Below are 18656 nucleotides of genomic sequence, written 5' to 3'. Positions count from 1 at the left end.
CCCGTGCGCAGTACGTGATCCGCAGACGCAGGCAGGAGAGATACATAAATATGAGCCGGAATAGATCCATCCATTTATACCGAGCGATGATTCATGGCCCAGGAGCGGCACTGACAGCGACACTCATGAGTGGAGCAATGAAGCAGGCGAGCACAGATCATGCATACACGCCTACAGGACATGCATTATGGATTTCTTTGTGTTTGGCACATAAATATACTACACAGGCAGAAAGGGTTAGAAATATTGTTTTCCCCCTAAATCTGCACATTCTCTGCTACTGCGCACATAGGGCCTGATTCAGCAGCGATCGCAACTGCGATTGCGCACGCAATTGGGCGATTGTTGTGTACTGCACATGCAATGCGCGTGCGTCAACACACCACTGCAATCGGGACTGCGATCACAGCAAATACGCAGACCCATTGCAGAGTGATTGACAGGAAGTACCGTTTGGGGGTGGTGACGGGAAGTTGGGGGGTTGGTTGGCGTTACAGGGGCGTACATAAATTAGCCACTGTGATGCCATAGGCAGCCTGAGCTCCCGTTGCGTGCGATGAGGTTAGTAATTCCTGAGTAAGGTCAGAGCCTGTGTAAGTGTGTGTGAGGCTCATTTGCACAAGGTTACGGATGTGTGTAAGGTAAGGGGGGCGTCCTTATGTTGGGCTGCGTATGGCATTGCGATCGCAGATATTAGCAGTGGGACTGCTTGCGTAATCGCTATTGCGATCCGTCCTGAATCAGACCCATAGTGCAGTAGTTGTGTCTTTCATGAGCAATCGTCTCCTGTTGCCAGTAAAATACACAAAATGGGGTGACCAGGAGCCTCTATCTGCGTGTTTGTGGGTCACCATATTGCGCTTGTTCGGTCCCGCAGAAACCTGCTGTGCCATTAGCGCGGTTCTCTGCTCTACAGATTATTCATCTAAAAGTAAATCTGAAGAAATATATGGTCAGGGACAGGCTGGGCTGCGTCAGGTGCCGTTTGCCGATCACTGTGATACGTACAGACACGATAATAATGATCGATTGTTTAAAAATACGTCTATCACTTTCAGCAGAGTTGATTAACAATCATTATCGGAGCCATGCTGGTATTTACAGTTCAACAGCACATCTACATGTTGTCTATTGCTGATCCGTATGTGAAGCTACGCCTAGTATTGTGTAGCAGAATTGCGCAGATTTACATGATCAACTTCATTTTATTCTAATTTGTTGCTGGTTTTAGTTAGATGACAACTATCCCCATGTGGATTAATAGGAGAGGAGGAGACGCTGGGCCAGAGGAGGCAGAAAGCCGATAAATCACGTCAGCCCTGGCGATTTGAATACCACGCTCCACCAAGCCGAAGAGCTTTACTTACACAGTCAACATATATTTTTCCTGCATGAATCATGGCTCCAGCACTGTGATCTAAATGGTGCGCAGATGCGTTCGCCCAGCGCATGTATAATGAAGCTGGGATTGAATCAAACTCCTCTTTAAACAGAAATTAATTTTTGTATGGTGCGCTGGATGTTCAATTGTAATTCCATTTAAAAATGAGTCCCAGTCTGCCCCCTCCCCACCTTCCCCAACAAAAATATAAGAAATCTGCGGCCTTTCTAATGCATAGCATCACTGCGGAATAGCTGTACACAATCCATTTTCTCTTTATTGGCTTAGACACTAATGGAAGCCTCCATGACAGCTGTGTTTTACAAGCTGAATACTGTAATTAGGCCACTTGCTGATCAGTTGTTGGGATATCGATTGTGACATTTATCTAACAGGCTTAAAACCCACAAAAATAAAAATCTGCTTTACTGTATATTGTTTGTTCATATTCACAATATTTTACATCTAGGATAATAATCTCTATATAACGTGCGATGCTGTATAACGGGCAGCGTTCACCTAAGAGGTAGATGTCGCGTTTACCGGTGACTTTGTGTAGTGTGAAGATGGGAGTTTTGTTCAGTGAGCGCAATGTGTCTGCAGTCTCCGTTATACATAGAAAGTAATTGTCAGCTCTTTGTAATACTCTGCGTACTGCCCATCTGTATACGGCGTCTGTTCCTCCGTCACGTCTGCCCGGTATTCCTAAGCTGCTGTGTATGCGCTGTGCGGTAATTCTATTCTAAATCATCATTTTACCTCAATAATTCTATTTATGTCTGTATTAAAAGACCCCCAAACACGCAGTTGGCTTTTCCACAGGCGAATCATGAAATGATTTTATTGTAAACTATTATTTATTAATAATACCAAAAATTGTTCACTTGTAATTTTCTGCAGCATCTCTATAACAAAAGTAAAGGGGGTATAATCTCTGTCACCTGCTTCCCCATTACCGGCAGTGCAGCCACACAAACCAGATAATATACCGGATGATTAGGTTACTGGTAGCTGGAGGTGACATCGCCGGCTCTTGTATGTAACGCAGCCGATCCGCAGTCTATATAGAGCATTTATGTTACATTACTACACTTAGACAAGCTCCGGCATTTAGCCCATGGCGGTATTAGATAAGATAGAGACGTAATACCCTCCCGACACGGCGTCCTTCGCTCTCAGTGTAATAATGTAGCTAAATCTTGTAGCGTTTTTTCTTTATCCTAATGCCAAAGGGTCACTGTTCTCGCCCTTTAAACAAGTGACTGTAAAATAATAATCCCACAGTCGTATATTGCCCCTATGGGAACACTGAATAATTTATCCCACAATCTGGTTACTTCCACATCGTCTCACAAAAGTCTCATTCAGCTCCTCAAAAACATTCATTCAAAAACATCAACATTGAGGTTCTGATTATTTGTGCCCCCCTGACGGCAGCGTCACGTGCGGTGCAGGACTCCGTGTCTATACTGTACAGATTGTTTTTTTATGAAGGTGTGAATGTAGTTGTTCAGTATATTATGTACTAACAAGTCATTTATCCAGATACTTGCGACTCGAGCAATATATCGCACAGCATAAACTGTTTATAGAATAAGTAACTTTTCTCGCAAGTCCCTTAATGAAAAAACACAACCGCTCAAAGGAGGGCGAAAATGTCTGAAGTGGTTTAATTGGAGTTAAAATGTGAAACTTTTCCCCAGTTTCCACCTAAACAAGTTGTATTATTTCTGAGTATGATAAGCGAGGGATATAACCATGGCTGCACCCGTTGCTCTCTGATAGGCCCTTTATGTACTTACATTTCTGGCATTACACTGACATGAGCGATGCGCTATGGACGATGATATAGCCGCATTCAGTGCGCCCAGCAGTTGTCATTACACAAGACGTATAAGTAACACTCTGCAATAAAGCAATGTGCCCTGTGTATAGACACCCATCACTGAGCCATACTGGTGTGTAACTGATAGCGATTGCTCTGTACTATGCTGGCAACTCTATTACATTTATACCCAGTGCCCACCTTCATCCGCAGTGATCGCACGCAGTGTATTCTGTAGGGACCCGCACACAAAGCAGCTGGGTCTCAAACCAGTTTTGTAATGCAACACAAAGTATGTAACTCTGACGTTCCCTCGTATGGTAAAATAGAGATCATCTTCCGTTTTCCAACATGCTAAGAAATGAGGCGATTTTATGCATGTTACAAAAATCTCAGGATGCCCGCATCCATAGCACGTGCGCCCAGTTTACATCAGGCGTAGGTAAAATACACTTAAACTCATTTTTAAACATTGTATTATAATGATATACACATTCACTATTAATGTTTTTGCTTTGTGTTTTTGTGGAATGACAATGACTTGCATCCAATGGCGAAACGTGGTACTATGTGGCCAAAGGAGGGGGGGGGGGGATCACAGAATCTGTGAATTCTTTTCTTGAGATTGCTGATGTATGAGCCCCCTAAGGCCAGGGGCTGTGAGGTCCATGTGTACGCAGTTATAGGTAGCTGGTAGGCCAGGGGCTGTGAGGTCCATGTGTACGCAGTTATAGGTAGCTGGTAGGCCAGGGGCTGTGAGGTCCATGTGTACGCAGTTATAGGTGTTAGGTAGCTGGTAGGCCAGGAGCTGTGAGGGCCATGTGTACACAGTTATAGGTGATAGGTAGCTGGTAGGCCAGGAGCTGTGAGGTCCATGTGTACGCAGTTATAGGTGTTAGGTAGCTGGTAGGCCAGGGGCTGTGAGGTCCATGTGTACACAGTTATAGGTGTTAGGTAGCTGGTAGGCCAGGGGCTGTGAGGTCCATGTGTACACAGTTATAGGTGATAGGTAGCTGGTAGGCCAGGGGCTGTGAGGTCCATGTGTACACAGTTATAGGTGTTAGGTAGCTGGTAGGCCAGGAGCTGTGAGGTCCATGTGTACACAGTTATAGGTGTTAGGTAGCTGGTAGGCCAGGAGCTGTGAGGTCCATGTGTACGCAGTTATAGGTGTTAGGTAGCTGGTAGGCCAGGAGCTATGAGGTCCATGTGTACGCAGTTATAGGTGTTAGGTAGCTGGTAGGCCAGGAGCTGTGAGGTCCATGTGTACACAGTTATAGGTGATAGGTAGCTGGTAGGCCAGGAGCTGTGAGGTCCATGTGTACGCAGTTATAGGTGTTAGGTAGCTGGTAGGCCAGCGGCTGTGAGGTCCATGTGTACGCAGTTATAGGTGTTAGGTAGCTGGTAGGCCAGGGGCTGTGAGGTCCATGTGTACACAGTTATAGGTGTTAGGTAGCTGGTAGGCCAGGAGCTGTGAGGTCCATGTGTATGCAGTTATAGGTGTTAGGTAGCTGGTAGGCCAGGAGCTGTGAGGTCCATGTGTACGCAGTTATAGGTGATAGGTAGCTGGTAGGCCAGGGGCTGTGAGGTCCATGTGTACACAGTTATAGGTGTTAGGTAGCTGGTAGGCCAGGAGCTGTGAGGTCCATGTGTACACAGTTATAGGTGTTAGGTAGCTGGTAGGCCAGGAGCTGTGAGGTCCATGTGTACGCAGTTATAGGTGTTAGGTAGCTGGTAGGCCAGGAGCTGTGAGGTCCATGTGTACGCAGTTATAGGTGTTAGGTAGCTGGTAGGCCAGGAGCTGTGAGGTCCATGTGTACGCAGTTATAGGTGTTAGGTAGCTGGTAGGCCAGGAGCTGTGAGGTCCATGTGTACACAGTTATAGGTGATAGGTAGCTGGTAGGCCAGGAGCTGTGAGGTCCATGTGTACGCAGTTATAGGTGTTAGGTAGCTGGTAGGCCAGGGGCTGTGAGGTCCATGTGTACACAGTTATAGGTGTTAGGTAGCTGGTAGGCCAGGGGCTGTGAGGTCCATGTGTACACAGTTATAGGTGTTAGGTAGCTGGTAGGCCAGGAGCTGTGAGGTCCATGTGTATGCAGTTATAGGTGTTAGGTAGCTGGTAGGCCAGGAGCTGTGAGGTCCATGTGTACGCAGTTATAGGTGTTAGGTAGCTGGTAGGCCAGGGGCTGTGAGGTCCATGTGTATGCAGTTATAGGTGTTAAGTAGCTGGTAGGCCAGGAGCTGTGAGGTCCATGTGTACGCAGTTATAGGTGTTAGGTAGCTGGTAGGCCAGGGGCTGTGAGGTCCATGTGTATGCAGTTATAGGTGTTAGGTAGCTGGTAGGCCAGGAGCTGTGAGGTCCATGTGTACGCAGTTATAGGTGTTAGGTAGCTGGTAGGCCAGGAGCTGTGAGGTCCATGTGTACGCAGTTATAGGTGTTAGGTAGCTGGTAGGCCAGGAGCTGTGAGGTCCATGTGTACGCAGTTATAGGTGTAGGTAGCTGGTAGGCCAGGGGCTGTGAGGTCCATGTATACCCAGTTCTAGGTGTAGGTAGCTGGTAGGCCAGGGGCTGTGAGGTCCATGTGTACACAGTTATAGGTGTCGGGTAGCTGGTAGAATGAATACACCTGTGCACCAGCTGGGTGACCTCGGAAATGTGTCAGTGAGTAATGACTACACCTGTGCACCTGCTGGGTGACCGGGGAAATGTGTCAGTGCGTAATGACTACACCTGTGCACCTGCTGGGTGACCTGAAAACGTGACCTGTGTGGGGTCCTGAGGACAGAGTTTGAGAACCACTGCACTAAATGATACAATGACCGTTTCCGTACCATACGTATCAGCTACAGCTATGATTGGGTAGCGGAATATTCCATATTTTGGAATATTTGCATAGCATAATGAAATATGTTGGGAATGGGACCCCAATATACACACAGCCTGCAGGTAATTTTATACAATAATCTTAATAATATGTGCCTTAGAGAAAGTTTGTGTACACAGAACCATCAAAAATCAAAGGTTTCATTATATCAGTCATGCCAAAATTATTCTGTATTTTCGAGAGAGAGAGAGAGATTGAGAGAGTGATTGAGAGAGAGAGAATAAGATAAGATATATAATATTATTTAGTTACAAATTGGACCATACCACAAATGGGCAACTGTGAGAAGGCAAAGGTTCTTTTTATATATATATATATATATATATATATATATATATATATATATAACTCTATTTTAGAATACAATAAAGACCGCCTTATAATGGAACAGATTTGGATATTATCTTTCTTTCCTGAGATAACCACCAGGACTCCTCAATATGAAGAAGGTGCCAGTAGATCACTTTTCCAAGAGTCACCTTACATCTGATATTGTCCCATTTGGTGAATGCTCACCCGCAGGGATTAGGGTGGGTCAGATGGTTGGTTGAACTGTGTCTAATCCCTGTGGGTGAGCATTCACCAAAAGGGCAGATATCAGATGTAAGATGACTTCATATGCTCCAGTTCCCTCCCATGCCCCCAAACAAAAATAGGTAGGTTAATTGGCTATTGACAACAAAAAAAGTCCCTGGTATATGTGTGTGTGTGTGTGTGTACATGTGGTATATATATGTGTGTGTGTGTGTACATGTGGTATGTGTGTGTACATGTGGTATATGTGTGTGTGTACATGTGGTATATGTGTGTGTGTACATGTGGTATATGTGTGTGTGTACATGTGGTATATGTGTGTGTGTGTGTGTGTGTGTGTGTGTGTACATGTGGTATATGTGTGTGTGTACATGTGGTATATGTGTGTGTACATGTGGTATATGTGTGTGTGTGTGTACATGTGGTATATGTGTGTGTGTACATGTGGTATATGTGTGTGTGTACATGTGGTATATATGTGTGTGTGTGTAGTACATGTGGTATATGTGTGTGTGTACATGTGGTATATGTGTGTGTGTGTACATGTGGTATATGTGTGTGTGTGTGTACATGTGGTATATGTGTGTGTGTGTGTACATGTGGTATATGTGTGTGTGTACATGTGGTATATGTGTGTGTGTGTACATGTGGTATATGTGTGTGTGTGTGTACATGTGGTATATATGTGTGTGTGTGTACATGTGGTATATATATGTGTGTGTGTACATGTGGTATATGTGTGTGTGTGTACATGTGGTATATGTGTGTGTGTGTACATGTGGTATATGTGTGTGTGTGTACATGTGGTATATGTGTGTGTGTACATGTGGTATGTGTGTGTGTGTATATGTGTGTGTGTGTACATGTGGTATATGTGTGTGTGTGTACATGTGGTATATGTGTGTGTGTACATGTGGTATATTTTTGTGTACATGTGGTATATATGTGTGTGTGTACATGTGGTATATGTGTGTGTGTACATGTGGTATATGTGTGTGTGTACATGTGGTATGTGTGTGTGTGTACATGTGGTATGTGTGTGTGTGTACATGTGGTATATGTGTGTGTGTACATGTGGTATATGTGTGTGTGTGTACATGTGGTATATGTGTGTGTGTGTACATGTGGTATATGTGTGTGTGTGTGTACATGTGGTATATGTGTGTGTGTACATGTGGTATATGTGTTTGTGTACATGTGGTATATGTGTGTGTGTACATGTGGTATATATGTGTGTGTACATGTGGTATATGTGTGTATGTACATGTGGTATGTGTGTGTGTACATGTGGTATATGTGTGTGTGTACATGTGGTATATGTGTGTGTGTGTACATGTGGTATATGTGTGTGTATGTACATGTGGTATGTGTGTGTGTGTACATGTGGTATATGTGTGTGTGTGTACATGTGGTATATGTGTGTGTGTGTGTGTACATGTGGTATATGTGTGTGTGTACATGTGGTATATGTGTGTGTGTACATGTGGTATATGTGTGTGTGTGTGTACATGTGGTATATGTGTGTGTGTACATGTGGTATATGTGTGTGTGTACATGTGGTATATATGTGTGTGTGTGTAGTACATGTGGTATATGTGTGTGTGTACATGTGGTATATGTGTGTGTGTGTGTACATGTGGTATATGTGTGTGTGTGTACATGTGGTATATGTGTGTGTGTGTGTACATGTGGTATATGTGTGTGTGTACATGTGGTATATGTGTGTGTGTACATGTGGTATATGTGTGTGTGTGTGTGTGTGTGTACATGTGGTATATATGTGTGTGTGTGTGTACATGTGGTATATGTGTGTGTGTACATGTGGTATATGTGTGTGTGTACATGTGGTATATGTGTGTGTGTGTACATGTGGTATATGTGTGTGTGTACATGTGGTATGTGTGTGTGTGTATATGTGTGTGTGTGTACATGTGGTATATGTGTGTGTGTGTACATGTGGTATATGTGTGTGTGTACATGTGGTATATTTTTGTGTACATGTGGTATATATGTGTGTGTGTGTACATGTGGTATATGTGTGTGTGTACATGTGGTATATGTGTGTGTGTACATGTGGTATGTGTGTGTGTGTACATGTGGTATGTGTGTGTGTGTACATGTGGTATATGTGTGTGTGTACATGTGGTATATGTGTGTGTGTGTACATGTGGTATATGTGTGTGTGTGTACATGTGGTATATGTGTGTGTGTGTGTACATGTGGTATATGTGTGTGTGTACATGTGGTATATGTGTTTGTGTACATGTGGTATATGTGTGTGTGTACATGTGGTATATATGTGTGTGTACATGTGGTATATGTGTGTATGTACATGTGGTATGTGTGTGTGTACATGTGGTATATGTGTGTGTGTACATGTGGTATATGTGTGTGTGTACATGTGGTATATGTGTGTGTATGTACATGTGGTATGTGTGTGTATGTACATGTGATATGTGTGTGTGTGTACATGTGGTATATGTGTGTGTGTGTACATGTGGTATGTGTGTACATGTGGTATATGTGTGTGTGTACATGTGGTATATATGTGTGTACATGTGGTATATGTGTGTGTGTGTGTGTGTACATGTGGTATATATGTGTGTACATGTGGTATATGTGTGTGTATGAACATGTGGTATATGTGTGTGTGTGTACATGTGGTATATGTATGTGTATGAACATGTGGTATATGTGTGTGTATGTACATGTGGTATATGTGTGTGTGTACATGTGGTATATGTGTGTGTGTACATGTGGTATGTGTGTGTACATGTGGTATATATGTGTGTGTGTACATGTGGTATATATGTGTGTGTGTGTACATGTGGTATATGTGTGTGTACATGTGGTATATGTGTGTGTACATGTGGTATATGTGTGTGTGTGTGTGTGTACATGTGGTATATGTGTGTGTGTGTACATGTGGTATATATGTGTGTGTGTACATGTGGTATATGTGTGTATGTGGTATATGTGTGTGTACATGTGGTATATGTGTGTGTATATGTGTGTGTGTACATGTGGTATATGTGTGTGTACATGTGGTATATGTGTGTGTGTGTACATGTGGTATATATGTGTGTGTGTGTACATGTGGTATATGTGTGTGTGTGTGTATGTGTACATGTGGTATATGTGTGTGTGTATATGTGTGTGTGTGTACATGTGGTATATTTTTGTGTACATGTGGTATATTTTTGTGTACATGTGGTATATATGTGTGTGTGTACATGTGGTATATGTGTGTGTGTGTACATGTGGTATGTGTGTGTGTGTACATGTGGTATGTGTGTGTATGTACATGTGGTATGTTTTTGTGTACATGTGGTATATATGTGTGTGTGTACATGTGGTATATGTGTGTGTGCGTACATGTGGTATATGTGTGTGTGTGTGTATGTGTACATGTGGTATATGTGTGTGTGTATATGTGTGTGTGTGTACATGTGGTATATTTTTGTGTACATGTGGTATATTTTTGTGTACATGTGGTATATATGTGTGTGTGTACATGTGGTATATGTGTGTGTGTGTACATGTGGTATGTGTGTGTGTGTACATGTGGTATGTGTGTGTATGTACATGTGGTATATTTTTGTGTACATGTGGTATATATGTGTGTGTGTACATGTGGTATATGTGTGTGTGCGTACATGTGGTATATGTGTGTGTGTGTGTGTGTACATGTGGTATATGTGTGTGTGTGTACATGTGGTATATTTTTGTGTACATGTGGTATATATGTGTGTGTACATGTGGTATATGTGTGTGTGTGTACATGTGGTATGTGTGTGTGTGTACATGTGGTATATGTGTGTGTACATGTGGTATTTGTGTGTGTGTACATGTGGTATATGTGTGTGTGTACATGTGGTATATGTGTGTGTACATGTGGTATATGTGTGTGTGTGTGTGTGTACATGTGGTATATGTGTGTGTGTACATGTGGTATATGTGTGTGTGTACATGTGGTATATGTGTGTGTGTACATGTGGTATATGTGTGTGTATGTACATGTGGTATATGTGTGTGTATGTACATGTGGTATATGTGTGTGTACATGTGGTATATGTGTGTGTATGTACATGTGGTATGTGTGTGTATGTACATGTGGTATGTGTGTGTGTGTACATGTGGTATGTGTGTGTGTGTACATGTGGTATGTGTGTGTGTGTACATGTGGAATATATGTGTGTACATGTGGTATATGTGTGTGTACATGTGGTATATGTGTGTGTGTGTACATGTGGTATATGTGTGTGTGTGTACATGTGGTATATGTGTGTGTGTGTACATGTGGTATGTACATGTGGTATGTGTGTGTGTACATGTGGTATGTGTGTGTATGTACATGTGGTATATGTGTGTGTATGTACATGTGGTATATGTGTGTGTGTACATGTGGTATATGTGTGTGTATGTACATGTGGTATGTGTGTGTATGTACATGTGGTATGTGTGTGTATGTACATGTGGTATGTGTGTGTGTGTACATGTGGTATGTGTGTGTGTGTACATGTGGTATGTGTGTGTACATGTGGAATATATGTGTGTACATGTGGTATATGTGTGTGTGTACATGTGGTATATGTGTGTGTGTGTACATGTGGTATATGTGTGTGTGTGTACATGTGGTATATGTGTGTGTGTGTACATGTAGTATATGTGTGTGTGTGTACATGTGGTATGTGTGTGTGTACATGTGGTATATGTGTGTGTGTGTGTACATGTGGTATATGTGTGTGTGTACATGTAGTATATGTGTGTGTGTACATGTGGTATATGTGTGTGTGTGTACATGTGGTATGTGTGTGTGTGTACATGTGGTATAGATGTGGTATAGAGTGTAAGCTCCATTGGGGCAGGGACTGATGTGACTGATACATTCTCTGTAAAGTGCTGCAGAATGTGTGCGGTGCTGTGTAAATGACTGGTAGTAACTGTGTGCCCGTGATACTCTCCATACAAAGAGATTACCCGGAGGATTAGTGGAGTGGGGGGTTTTGGCAGGACCCTGAAGCTGCTCTAGTTTGGAGAAGGAAGTGAGAACTCAGATGCCTGAAACACCCGTCCTTGGCTGTGCTATGGAAGTGGTGCTGGGGCTTCTCGTCCGGGTGGACAGAGGTTTCTGTATTACACAACCAGTTATGAGAATTCCCAATTAATTTGCTTATATCAGTGGCGTAGTGAGGCCCCAGCTTACGAGACCCATTCCTCCGGGTACCTCCGCATACTGTGAGAGTTACTTCACTTCAGTCCGATATAAATGTGCATTTCATCCAATAACTCCAAAGAAAATATCCCTATATAATGAGGCCATAGTTTCTCCTGGGCCTGTGCCCACCACTGTCCCCACCACTGTGCCCTGCAATGTTACTGCGATATCGGCTGCCGTGACATTCAGTAACCGTACCGTGATTTGTATTGTTATTAGGACATGACGTCATGGAAAGTACATGGAACATGCATCACAATAACGTGTCTGACGCACTCTTTGGCTGCCGTTTGATGAATTTGTTGCTGATTTATAATAATTTAGTTTAATAACCTACTAATATCTCTTTAGGAACATCCAGGACCTGCGCCAAGACAAATCCATGACAACGGCCCGGCTGGGTTAGCGCAGAACGGCTGGCAGGACAGGACTAACGGTTTGTGTGTTTTATTTCTTTTCCTCATCAAAGAATATTAAAGTGAATTATTTATTGTAATCTGGATTTACATTGTACATGATTACAGACACAGTCATATTACACAACTACTCCTGTGATGGTAGACAGGGGCTTATTCCAAAATAAGACAAGTACACAGGAATATACTGTATATAAGTTATATTGTACCAGTCTGAATAACCAACATAATGGTCCTGATGCAGAGGTGCCCGCAGACGCATCTAATGGCTGTTACCACCCGTCTGCAGCTTCATGCAAATGTCACCACCAGAGAGCCCTTCCCTAGTGCAGTATATCCCGGCTTATAAATGGGCAAGGACGGAGACGCCGTAATACTGTCTGATGCTTCTCTAGCTGTCGCCATCAGTCGCACCAACCCTGTGTCATGGGCCCATGCCACTACATGCCCCAGGACGACACTGACCACATTTGTACAATACACGGGTACCCAGGGCGCCTTCCACATCTGTACAATACACGGGTACCCAGGGCACCACATCTGTACAATACATGGGTACCCAGGACACCACATCTGTACAATACACGGGTACCCAGGACACCACATCTGTACAATACAGGGGTACCCAGGACACCACATCTGTACAATGCATGGGTACCCAGGACACCACATCTGTACAATGCATGGGTACCCAGGACACCACATCTGTACAATGCACGGGTACCCAGGGCACCACATCTGTACAATGCACGGGTACCCAGGGCACCACATCTGTACAATGCACGGGAAACAAATCTGTACAATGCACGGGTATCCAGGAAACCAAATCTGTACAATACACGGGTACCCAGGGCGCCTTCCACATCTGTACAATACACGGGTACCCAGGGCACCACATCTGTACAATACATGGGTACCCAGGACACCACATCTGTACAATACACGGGTACCCAGGACACCACATCTGTACAATACACGGGTACCCAGGACACCACATCTGTACAATACACGGGTACCCAGGACACCACATCTGTACAATGCAGGGGTACCCAGGATACCACATCTGTACAATGCAGGGGTACCCAGGATACCACATCTGTACAATGCACGGGTACCCAGGACACCACATCTGTACAATGCACGGGTACCCAGGACACCACATCTGTACAATGCACGGGTACCCAGGACACCACATCTGTACAATGCACGGGTACCCAGGGCACCACATCTGTACAATGCACGGGTACCCAGGGCACCACATCTGTACAATGCACGGGAAACAAATCTGTACAATACACGGGTACCCAGGATACCACATCTGCAAAAAGGATAGGAGTATGGGGATGTATATAAAATATATAACTTTAAAAAAAATGGCATATTCTGAGAGAACAAGAGACTTCTAAAAACTTCTATTTTTACAAATTCTTCCCTCCTGCTAAAACCATTCACCGCACGTTACTGAGCCCCAGCTTTGTAGCTACTGTTGATACTATTGAGGGTATCTGCCACAAAACATCACAACTCGCCCCGTCACAAAAGAACTTCCAGCACGTCTCCGCCAGGGGTTTGCCATTTAATAACTGTAGGGGAGACTTTCCAATGCAGAAAGAGGGATTTCTTTGAAAACCAGTAGTTTGGAGCCCGGTGTACAGTAAATTATTCTCCATGTTGCAGAATGTAGCACAAAGATGATATTATTTAACCAGAGAATAAATGTGTTTTTCTGAAATTATATTTTGAATTTGTCCCCTTGAACACAATTGCTTTAAAAACCAAATAAAATATTTAGGAAGAATAATACCCCTTTATTCTGGTGATCTCTCATGACACCCACTTGTGACATCGCTACAACACAGACGTGGGTCAGGCTCCAGTTAGCACAATGCTGTTTTATTACAGATAAGGAAAATGAATTTTGCTACAAATTGTTTATTGTTATTAAAATAACATTTCACTTATTAAAAAAAAAAAGCACAATAATAAATGTGTCGAATTGATATGTTGCAAAAACAATGACTATAAAACAGGAGATTTATGGAAATATTATTAGCCCGTGCTGCAATTTGGGCAAGCTACATAAGATCCCAACGTTCAGCTGTAGACCGCATGTTAGGACATAGGTGGGATATAACCAGGCACACAGGCAGGGGTAGGATTTCGGAACATGCCCAAAGATAATCATGTTGATCGGATAACTTTCAGGAAAACAGATTTTTCTTTTTAAGGCCACGTAAGTGCTGCTGTACTTTGCCCATATAAGGGGATATGTGACCAACTTTAGCTAATATGGCCAATTTATCATGTTTCGGGAAAGGATTCCATTGTAATGGTCCCATTGCCAGTACCCTCTAATGAGCAAAGATATGCATCTGAATTAGGTTTCATTAAGTGGAAAATGAAATGAGAATATTTCCAATCTACAACATAATTCAGGATGTGATTTCCCTCTAAACGTTGCTACAACCTGAACAAATAGTTGTCTATCAGCATAGAGGATATTTTTGTATTACAGTGCAGACACCTCTGTCCTGTAAGCGGTTAACGCACAGCGGGGGCGGATGGGGGGGACACGCAGTAGTCGGTAAGAGCTGACTCAGAGATTGCGTTCTATTCCAGCCTGTGGGGTGATCTGTGAGGCAGCAGAATTGTAGGAATGAAAATAAAGTAACTTTTAGAAGAAATAACATTATTACAGCTGTTTGCAAATCCTCTACCAGCCAAGAGTCCCAAACTTGCAAAAGAAAATACACAGGATTCGTATGACATTCTCACCTCTCCAAAACAAAGGATTGTAAAATGCTGCCAACAAAAATTGCAGTTTATTTATAATTTCCTGTATTCAGGTCTTTACTCTCTCATCCACCTGTTATGGGTCACAGAACGGCGTCGTGCTGACATACAGCGGCCGGCTGGCAATGTTCAGCCTGGGGGGCAAGCACACACCACTCGCCCTGGAGGAGTGACCCGTCCTTACAGGTGGTTTAAAGCAAATAAAAACGATGATGTATCAAAGGGCAAAAAGTCCTTTTGTTAGAGAAAAAGGGGCGTTTCCGCCAGAGCTGCGCACAGTTAGGTGTGACCTTTCACCTCCACCTTTCCCGATAGGTTAATAAACATTTTTACTTCCCAAATTGCTCAGACATTAAGTTATTCGCATTCATCTTCTAGAACTAGCCCTCCTTTCCCACACCTTCATTTATTAGGCACTGCCAAGATGCTACTATTTTATTAAATATCCCTCACCCATAAATTATTAGTTCCCACCATTAATTGATTAATTTTACTGCACCACTGAATTAATAGCAGAAACCCACCCATGTTACATTATTATCCCCAAAACACTATTAAATTAATAGACCAGACCCATCCCCATTGCATTAATAGGTTCCCTCTCCCCCTACCCTCCACACTTACCTTCTTTCATCCAGCCAGATTTACAGTAAGATCTCAGCAGGGGTGCTTGGCTGGTCCTGCAGCCCCCATAGTCACCGATGAGGGGTAGGGGTGGCGGAGCCCCCGTAGGGTTCCGTGGTGGCGGAGCCCCCGTAGGGTTCCGTGGTGGCGGAGCCCCCGTAGGGTTCCGTGGTGGCGGAGCCCCCGTAGGGTTCCGTGGTGGCGGAGTCCCCGTAGGGGTCCGTGGTGGATCCAGGTGGCTCTAGTTAGCAGTACTTGATGACAGATCGCTAAGGACGGCTTCTGTCAATTATAACCTAATGCTAATCCTTAAACCCCCTCCCCAGCACCATTATTTTATGAACATTGGATATATCTTGACATTTTATCATCATTACATTTGTTTGATAAACCATTTGATACCTCCACCTTGTATCCCTATACATTTATTCTAACATCCAGATAATGTAAATCACCTACTACTGAGTGCTGTATACTGTATATGAGGCTGGCGTAACCATCGGGACCAAACGGACATAGGGGTCAGACCGTAGCCCCCAATGATGATAATAGGGACTGCGATCTGCAGCGCTAATGAGCCTTTTACAGGAGATTTCTGCAAAATCTGCATTAGGCTGTTAGTACATAGCAGGGATACATAAAATGATACAAAAACGTCTATTTCTGCATCGTTTTATGAAAATTGGGCTTGGTAAATATTCAACCTTTTGAGTCATTTAAAGCAGTTTGCGTGTGTGCGTTGCGCCATTTTTCTGATTACACACCCTTTCGCCACCGCCCAGCTGTCAGAAAAGCAAAGATCATCCTGTGATCTGGTAAACGCAGTGATCAGCGGCCAAATGTCTGCCCATTTTACATTCTCTCTCTCTGGTCATCCTTGCCCAGTAATGAACGTAACTGGTTTGTGTGTAACATAAATTTTCCTTGCTTCGGGGCAGCAGATACTGTAGACTTTGTTCTGTGACCTTAGAAAGGGTCCTGGGTAAACAATTGTATTAAAATGCAACTTTTCACATTTATTTATGAGAAAGTGTCAGTAAAATGTAAATACTGTTAATTTTTCCCAAAACCGCCGTCTCGTGCGCTGGAATGTCTGACGGAACGTTCCCTCTATACTAGTGGTCTGTGATTAGATAAATCATCTGCTCAGTGGAAGAGCTTTACAAGCCAGCACATATGGATCCTTAAATCCTGAATAGCTAGAGAACCACAGAGCAATTATCCGCTCGTGTAACATTTATTTCCAGCTTGCCTAAGGTAAACCTCATGAGCGTAATTTGCTGCCTGGATGTGTAGAACAAGAAGCCGTGCGACCAGTTTAGAGAGATCCTGCACTTGTGCTGTCATTATATTTATAGGCTGCTCTCCAATTAGGCACTTAGGTGTTTGCACAGTGTCAGGAATACACTTTGGTTTATGAGCATCACTTATTTTATTGTTTTCCTCCAAGTCTCGGTGAACGCTGTAGCCCCTCATTAATATGCATTTCATTAGCTTGATACAGCAGCTACATATTTTTTACGGACGCATATAGCGAGCCACAGCATACAGCACGTGCGCAGAGGCGTTCTATGGACGTATATAGCGAGCCTCAGCATACAGCACGTGCGCCGAGGCGCTCTACGGACGCATTTAGTGAGCCTCAGCATACAGCACGTGCACAGAGGCACTCTACGGATGCATATAGCGAGCCTACAGCACGTGCGCAGAGGCGATCTACGGACACACATAGCGAGCCTCAGCATACAGCACGTGCGCAGAGGTGCAATACGGGCACATATAGCGAGCCTACAGCACGTGCGCAGAGGCGCTCTACGGACGCATATAGCGAGCCAACAGCACGTGCGCAGAGGCGCTCTGCGGACGCATATAGTGAGCCTCAGGATACAGCACTTGCGCAGAGGCGCTGTACGGACGCATATAGCGAGCCTACAGCATGTGCGCAGAGGCGCTCTACGGACGCATATAGTGAGCCTCAGGATACAGCACTTGCGCAGAGGCGCTCTACGGACGCATATAGTGAGCCTCAGCATACAGCATGTGCGCAGAGGCGCTCTACAGTCGCATATAGTGAGCCTCAGCATACAGCACGTGCGCAGAGGCGTTCTATGGACGTATATAGCGAGCCTCAGCATACAGCACGTGCGCAGAGGCGCTCTACGGACGCATTTAGTGAGCCTCAGCATACAGCACGTGCACAGAGGCACTCTACGGATGCATATAGCGAGCCTACAGCACGTGCGCAGAGGCGATCTACGGACACACATAGCGAGCCTCAGCATACAGCACGTGCGCAGAGGCGCAATACGGGCACATATAGCGAGCCTACAGCACGTGCGCAGAGGCGCTCTACGGACGCATATAGCGAGCCAACAGCACGTGCGCAGAGGCGCTCTACGGACGCATATAGTGAGCCTCAGGATACAGCACTTGCGCAGAGGCGCTGTACGGACGCATATAGCGAGCCTACAGCATGTGCGCAGAGGCGCTCTACGGACGCATATAGTGAGCCTCAGGATACAGCACGTGCGCAGAGGCGCTCTACGGACGCATATAGTGAGCCTCAGGATACAGCACTTGCGCAGAGGCGCTCTACGGACGCATATAGTGAGCCTCAGCATACAGCATGTGCGCAGAGGCGCTCTACAGTCGCATATAGTGAGCCTCAGCATACAGCACGTGCGCAGAGGCACTCTAAGGACGCATATAGTGAGCCTCAGCATACAGCATGTGCACAGAGGCGCAATACGGACACATATAGCGAGCCTACAGCACGTGCGCAGAGGCGCTCTACGGACACATATAGCGAGCCTCAGCATACAGCACGTGCACAGAGGCGCTGTGTGGACGCATATAGCGAGCCTACAGCACATGCGCAGATGCGCTCTTCGGACGCATATAGTGAGCCTCAGCCTACGGCATGTGCGCAGAGGTGCTCTACGGACGTATATAGTGAGCCTCAGCCTACAGCACGTGCGCAGAA

The 18656-nt window shown here is 44.5% G+C and overlaps 1 protein-coding gene across 1 annotated transcript in view; it reads left to right on the top strand.

Moving 5' to 3' along the window:
• Nucleotides 1-18656, top strand: part of LOC148439462 (partitioning defective 3 homolog B-like) — a gene marked incomplete at its 3' end in the record, with an annotated part of 417659 nt that overhangs the window by 196811 nt on the left and 202192 nt on the right. Inside the window, exon 12 of the mRNA XM_088464716.1 lies at nucleotides 12192-12276. Coding sequence (XP_088320842.1) covers nucleotides 12192-12276 — 85 coding nt within the window. The remainder of the gene's footprint in view (nucleotides 1-12191; nucleotides 12277-18656) is intronic.

The sequence above is a fragment of the Taudactylus pleione genome, unplaced genomic scaffold (assembly GCF_031769625.1).
Source record: "Taudactylus pleione unplaced genomic scaffold, aTauple2 ptg001774l, whole genome shotgun sequence".
NCBI lineage: Eukaryota > Metazoa > Chordata > Amphibia > Anura > Myobatrachidae > Taudactylus > Taudactylus pleione.
The sequence above is the reverse complement of the archived record's forward strand: the minus strand, read 5'-3'. Positions and strand labels throughout refer to the sequence as shown.